Below are 7,311 nucleotides of genomic sequence, written 5' to 3' on the forward strand. Positions count from 1 at the left end.
AGAAAACCAGAAGTGATGCTGTGGCTCAAGTGGTAAAGAGCTGACCTTGAGCTGAAGAGCGCAAGGATAGTGCCCAAGCCCAGAGTTCAAGCCCCATGACGGACAAAAAAAAATCCTTAATAAATTACCATCCCAGAGGATATCTAATATCTACTACATATTTACCTTTCCAACTAAAATTCTTATCACTTGCTTAGACATAAAAATTACTTTTACTTCTAATATGGGGCGTTTGCATCTTGCCCAAGCTACCTACAACATTTTAGCTGCTTCCTGAATATGTCCATCTGTATGTCCTATAAGCGATTGAAACTTAAAATAACCCCAATTAAAATTATCATCACCAGCTTCTATTTGCCAGCATGTTTCCATGTCTTTGAGTGAGCAGAACACATATGTACCTAGACACCTCAACTGAAAACTCATGCAAAACCTTCCTTTTGTCCCACCCAGAGTGGCATCCACTCAGTCAGCAAGTGTTATTTATATATTATTATGCAAGTCCATTTTCCTCCACTGCCCCCATAAAACTACATGCACTAACCACTTCTTTACCATGTGAACTCACTCACTCAATATTACATCAAGTCATAGGCAGACCACATTTCTCCTTATCTTCTGTCATCATAAGAAATCTCAAATCCTGAAGTCAGGATACACACAACCAAACACATGTTTCTTATGTGTTGGTTTAGGACTTTGTTAGTGAAGGAAATGAAGCAGTGTAATGATGTGATTTACTCTGTGACATACCGAACCCTGCATGACTTTTCACTTGTGTTTTGCTGCTGCTGTGTTACCTTTCCTTTTTTGTGTGTCTCTGTCGGTTCTCTCCTGCAGTCACTGAGCCTTCCTGATCTTCAGTCCCTATGTGACATTTTCAAACAAGAACTAGGGGGAAATATCAGGATTGGCTGGAAACTCCAAAAATATCATTTGGATTAGTAAAACTCTGGATGCAAAAATCCCTCTAGCAGAGCAAAATTATAATTTCACATTACAAAAATCATTTGGGACTCTCATAATTCTCTACTACCTCTTAATTGGTTAAGGATTTATCACATTTAGTTAATGTTCTTGTGCTTAAATATATATGTTAAAACACTATGCATGTTTACTATATAAAGTTACATACAACTATATAAAGTTATTATAGAAAGTTACATAACTATATAAAGTTACTATACAAAGTTACATAAAGTTACTATATAAAGTTACATAAAGTTACTATATAAAGTTACATAAAGTTACTATATAAAGTTAGACCTCAAAAATCATTTAAGTATAGTTGTCTTCATTGCATGAAAAAAGAAATAATTTTCCTTATTCACTGAAATGTGATACATGTAAGGAGAAAATAAGGAACATAGAATGAACTAGGAAGGAATGTTTGCTTCAGAAGAGATTGAATGGAAAGACAGAGCTGTGACAAATTGTAATAAGGATGTATGAATAGAATTCAAGGAATTTAAAATAGGTGACACCTACAGGAAAGAAAGAAGCTACCTGTGCTTATAAAGCAAGCGCATATATACAATATTATATATATATATATATATATATATATATATGCCTTAGAACAGATTTCCCAGAGTTTACTACAGAAAGATATTTTAATAAGAATTCCATTCGTAAATGTACTTCAAAACAGTTATTTTGCAACTGGTATGTCTGGATGAAAAAGGACACAAGTAATTTTAAGTTGTTACATTTTATTGGTCACTTTCAAATCCAGTTTTGATGTTCCCTTATCATTTTCACAAAACTTCTCCAGGATGCCTTCCTTTGACAAGGAATGTTCTCCAGAACCATCCCAACTCTGACCTTATTACCTCTGGTGATGGAATTGTTGGAGACGGGATCTGCGGGATCTGCTGGAGCCTCACTGCAGGGGTTTCTTCAGATGGAGGGTGCTGAGATTCCACAGGGGGCTCTTGGGTCCCAATCTCTTCAGCAGCAAACACAATATTAAATGAAGGATGTCGATCAGCAAGTAGTTCTTCTGCAGGGTCTTCTAGAACACACTCCCTAAGGTAAGGGAGCAGGGGTCTCTTCTATCACAGCCTCCTTAGCTGGTGGGAGCTAGGCCTCCTCTGTAGCCTCCTCCTCAGATGGTGGAGGCTGGGCTTCATCAGGAGCCTCCTCTGTAGCCTCCTCCTCAGGTGGTGGAGGCTGGGCTTCATCAGGGGTCTCCTCTGTAGCCTCCTCCTCAGATGGTGGAGGCTGGGCTTCATCAGGGGCCTCCTCTGTAGCCTCCTCCTCAGATGGTGGAGGCTGGGCTTCATCAGGAGCCTCCTCTGTAGCCTCCTCCTCGGATGGTGGAGGCTGGGCTTCATCAGGGGCCTCCTCTGTAGCCTCCTCGGATGGTGGAGGCTGGACTTCAGCAGGGGCCTCCTCTGTAGCCTCCTCGGATGGTGGAGACTGTGCTTCATCAAGAGCCTCCTCTGTAGCCTCCTCCTCAGATGGTGGAGGCTGGGCTTCATCAGGGGTCTCCTCTGTAGCCTCCTCCTCAGTTGGTGGAGGCTGGGCTTCATCAGGGGCCTCCTCTGTAGCCTCCTCCTCAGATGGTGGAGGCTGGGCTTCATCAGGAGCCTCCTCTGTAGCCTCCTCCTCGGATGGTGGAGGCTGGGCTTCATCAGGGGCCTCCTCTGTAGCCTCCTCGGATGGTGGAGACTGTGCTTCATCAAGAGCCTCCTCCTCAGATGGTGGAGGCTGGGCTTCATCAGGAGCCTCCTCTGTAGCCTCCTCCTCAGATGGTGGAGGCTGGGCTTCATCAGGGGCCTCCTCTGTAGCCTCCTCCTCAGATGGTGGAGGCTGGGCTTCATCAGGGGCCTCCTCTGTAGCCTCCTCCTCAGTTGGTGGAGGCTGGGCTTCATCAGGGGCCTCCTCTGTAGCCTCCTCCTCGGATGGTGGAGGCTGGACTTCATCAAGAGCCTCCTCTGTAGCCTCCTCCTCGGATGGTGGAGGCTGGGCTTCATCAGGAGCCTCCTCTGTAGCCTCCTCCTCGGATGGTGGAGGCTGGGCTTCATCAAGAGCCTCCTCTGTAGCCTCCTCCTCAGATGGTGGAGGCTGGACTTCAGCAGGGGTCTCCTCTGTAGCCTCCTCCTCAGATGGTGGAGGCTGGGCTTCATCAGGAGCCTCCTCTGTAGCCTCCTCGGATGGTGGAGGCTGGACTTCAGCAGGGGCCTCCTCTGTAGCCTCCTCCTCAGATGGTGGAGGCTGGGCTTCATCAGGAGCCTCCTCTGTAGCCTCCTCGGATGGTGGAGGCTGGGCTTCATCAGGAGCCTCCTCTGTAGCCTCCTCTTCAGATGGTGGAGGCTGGACCTCAGTAGGGGCCTCCTCTATCACAGCCTCCTCAGATGGTGGAGGCTGGACCTCAGCAGGGGCCTCCTCAGATGGTGGAGGCTGGACTTCAGCAGGGGCCTCCTCAGGTGGTGGAGGCTGGACTTCAGCAGGGGCCTCCTCAGGTGGTGGAGGCTGGACTTCAGCAGGGGCCTCTTCTATCACAGCCTCCTCAGATGGTGGAGGCTGGACTTCAGCAGGGGCCTCCTCAGGTGGTGGAGGCTGGACTTCAGCAGGGGCCTCTTCTATCACAGCCTCCTCAGATGGTGGAGGCTGGACCTCAGCAGGGGCCTCCTCAGATGGTGGAGGCTGGACTTCAGCAGGGACCTCCTCAGGTGGTGGAGGCTGGACTTCAGCAGGGGCCTCTTCTATCACAGCCTCCTCAGATGGTGGAGGCTGGACTTCAGCAGGGGCCTCCTCAGGTGGTGGAGGCTGGACTTCAGCAGGGGCCTCTTCTATCACAGCCTCCTCAGATGGTGGAGGCTGGACTTCAGCAGGGGCCTCTTCTACCAGAGCCTCTTCAGATGGTGAAGATTTAACTTTATAAAGGGCCTCTTCTATTTCAGCCTCCTTAGATGGTAGAGCCTGGATTTCAAAACTGATGCTTTCTCTTGGCAGGGACTCTATTTCAGCAGTAGCTCTTTCTTCGTGAATAGCACTAGGATCCACAATAGATCCGGTCACCACTTGCCTAATGGCATCTTCTGAAGGTACGCGGGAGCCTTTGTCCTTTTCCTGAGTAAATGGAACTCCACTGATACTTTTCATCTGAATTTCTTCCTGGCTACTTGTCACTGGTTGAAATTCAGTATGCTCACTAACAGCAATCTCTCCTGAGGGCTTGTGTTTATCAACACCTTCCTTCCAACTGCCTCTTCTGGTAAAATACGTTATTTCAAAGTCATCGAAGTAGGTCTGCTGTTCCTTGTCCTCTTTTCCTTTGGAGGGAATATTCATCATGCTCCAGTCTCCAGTACAGCTAGTCTGCTGAGATCTGTCTATTAGTCTTCTTTTTGCTGACATTTCTACTTCTTCGACCGTCTCTTGCAAGTCAAGGGATGCTTCTTTACCATTGGCTGGCTTTTCTTCAGGTCCCACCGACTTGATTTCCTTTTTCTTGTCTACAACAGTGTCTGTCTGCAGAGACTGATCTGTCATTTCCAGCCCATGCTTTCGCTTCACCCATGTTTGCTGAAGCTGACAAGATACTCTTAGAGATTCACAGTACTTGTCTTTGCTTCCAGGAATACTTCCAGAACTGAGGGTAGCTTTAGGGCCAGATGATGGTGGCCCAGGCATGTGTTTCTTTTTCTCTGTTCCTTCTGTCTGCTGGCTTTTATCTACCATTGGTTGGGTAGGTCGTCTTCTTTTCCGAATTTCTTGCCTCCCTGAGGAGATAGACTGATCAGATTCATTTCTTTCTTCCATTTCTAAGACTGATGAATTTCAGATTGATTAATCAACAAGTAATGAATCATCAAGAATCAAAAATGCACCAGGTAATTAAGCCTTTGCTTTCCTTCATTAAGAGTTGTTCTTGCGAGCTGCTTTAATGATGTACTTCACCAGCTATTTCATTCTGTGTTACATTCTTGTTGGATCCCACTTCACTCGCTGGCATCTTTGTGGTTCAGTCTTTGCTATAAGCTAGCAGTCACTTTCAGAAGTTTCAGGGATCTATGACATCACAGCCGCCTCTCCCGCAAAGTTCTGTAAGTTATGTTCTCAGTACTTTTTATCTTGGTATATAACAGTGGGCAATGCTGACAAACAAGAAGCATACTTTATCCAAAAAAAAAAAAAAAAAAAAAGTAGTTATAAGAATGACATCGTTCCATTTGTTAGGAAATGGAAAGGTTTGGGAAAAAGTATATTAGGTGAAGTAAGCCAGACCCAAAGAAACATAGGTCCCATGGTTTCCCTTACTTGTAATTGTAATAACCCGTGGGGCCCAACAATCAGCATGGCCCTGTGGCCTGGCCTGCTGGAGGGGGCGGGGCATCACGGGGCACCATGCCACAGACCAGGCCACCAGCCAGAGCAGGGCTTTGAGAGGTTGATGTCAGCACCCCACAGGGCGCCGCCAGAGGGGCGTGCCATGAGGCCGAAAGGGGCGGGGCATGCCACCGAAAGGGGGTGGGGCATGCTATTAGAGGGGGTGGGGCGTCAAGCCCCCCATGGTGAGCTGCCTATTGGGATTGGCGAGGAGGCAGCTTGGGGGAGGAGCCTGAATGGCGGTTTGAAACCATTAGTGGGAGGGACACAGTTCAAGTCTACCACTTCCACGTTCAGTTTCTAAGGGCTAATTGCAGATATGAGCCTCACAGAAGACTTTCCTGCCTGGGCTGGCTTCAAACCACAATCCTCAGATCTTAGGCTAGGATTCTAGGTGTGAGTCAACACCTAGCAATGCTGCTTTCTTCTTGAAAAAGTCATAATTTTGAACTGCTCGTTCAAGTCTTTCCAGCCTCCTATAAATGACAGTGATAGTGCAGAACTCAATACACTGCTGTCTCTTTTTGATTGTTGGAGAAAACAATTGATAGTGTGTAGGAAAAGTCCATGAACACATGTTTCTATGACTTGAAAAGAAGTTCATACATTATGGAAAATTAAGATTCTGAAGTCCACCTCCACGTGAGCCCTTCTCCTATGTCTTGCCCTTCAATGCTCGCAACAGCCTACTGACGAAATATATTACGTTCTCCTGTTCAAACCATTTCAAGTACTTTCCCTTTTATTTTTTTCACTCTTTCCCAAGGTAATCCCGCCCAAGGTTTTCAAAATTTTATAAAAGAATACAGCAAACAACAATGACAACAAAAATAAACCAAGGCCTAAGACCATGAAAGGGAAAAGTGGGGAGGGCAAGGAAGTTATTGGAGAGACAAACATAATCAAAGTGCATGGCACGTAAGCATGGAAATGTCATACCCATTACTGTGTGCAATGAATATAGGTCAATAAAAATGAAAAGGGGAATATAGGTTTTAATCAGAACTACAGTCATTGAAAACTAAGTTATCCACTTTGAGCTTGTTGCTCTTCTCAATTATACCTGTCAAATACAGAATGTGTGTTTTGCATCAGATTGCAGATATTTGATACAATATCTTCAAAGTATATTTTGAGATCAGTTGGTAATGAGAAAAAATTCTCAACATTGCATGAATTGAATTACGTGTATCAGATTAACTTTTCTTCCTCTAACTAAATAAGATTTGACTCAATTTCCTGCAACACATACTGTCAATTTCACTTAAATTCTCATTTTTGTAATCCTCAAATACTTATTTTTTTATCTAAGCAATGATGAAGTGCTTATCAGAGCCTGGAAAAGCTATAAAGGAGGGATGATCTAAAGATTATGGTTAATGAGGAAAGAAGTGCAACTGTATAGGAGGAACAGTTTCTAATGTTCAGTATTCTGTAACATCATTAATAGGATAACTATGGTGGACAACAATTCATTGAATATTTCAAAACCACCAGTCGAGAGGATTTTAAATATTCTCAGCAACAAAAAAAAAATGATAAACGCCTGTGGTGGTAGACCAATTACCACAACCTGATCATTATACATTGCACATATGTATCAAAATACCACTTTTAACCTATTATATGCATAATTAGTAAGTATCAATGGTGCATTATACACATAAAAATGTATTACATAAATAAAAAGGATCCAAATAGGGAAAGATGAAGTAAAACCCTCCCACTTTGCAGATGACATGACCATGTATTTAAAGAACCCCACAGACTCTACTCCCAAATTGCTCAACCTGATTCGAAACTTTGGCAAAGTAGCAGGGTATAAAATTAACCCTCAAAAATGAATGGCTTTTCTGTATGCCAACAATGAGAAGAGCATGGCTGAAATTGGGAAAGCAACTCATTTTGTAATAGCCCCACAAAAAATAAAATACTTAGGAATTAACTAAAGAAGTGAAGGACCTCTACAATGAA

The 7,311-nt window shown here is 44.6% G+C and overlaps 1 protein-coding gene across 1 annotated transcript; it reads right to left on the minus strand.

Annotated features, from left to right (window-relative positions):
* Positions 1 to 1,723: 1,723 nt before the first annotated feature.
* Positions 1,724 to 5,387, minus strand: Fscb (fibrous sheath CABYR binding protein). Its single transcript, XM_070027212.1, has one exon. It carries the CDS (start codon positions 4,768 to 4,770, stop codon positions 2,083 to 2,085), a length of 2,688 nt encoding a protein of 895 aa, XP_069883313.1. The 5' UTR covers positions 4,771 to 5,387; the 3' UTR covers positions 1,724 to 2,082.
* Positions 5,388 to 7,311: the final 1,924 nt, after the last annotated feature.

The sequence above is a fragment of the Dipodomys merriami genome, unplaced genomic scaffold, assembly GCF_024711535.1.
Source record: "Dipodomys merriami isolate MVZ:Mamm:240054 unplaced genomic scaffold, mDipMer1.0.p SCAF_1, whole genome shotgun sequence".
NCBI classification, from domain to species: Eukaryota; Metazoa; Chordata; class Mammalia; order Rodentia; family Heteromyidae; genus Dipodomys; species Dipodomys merriami.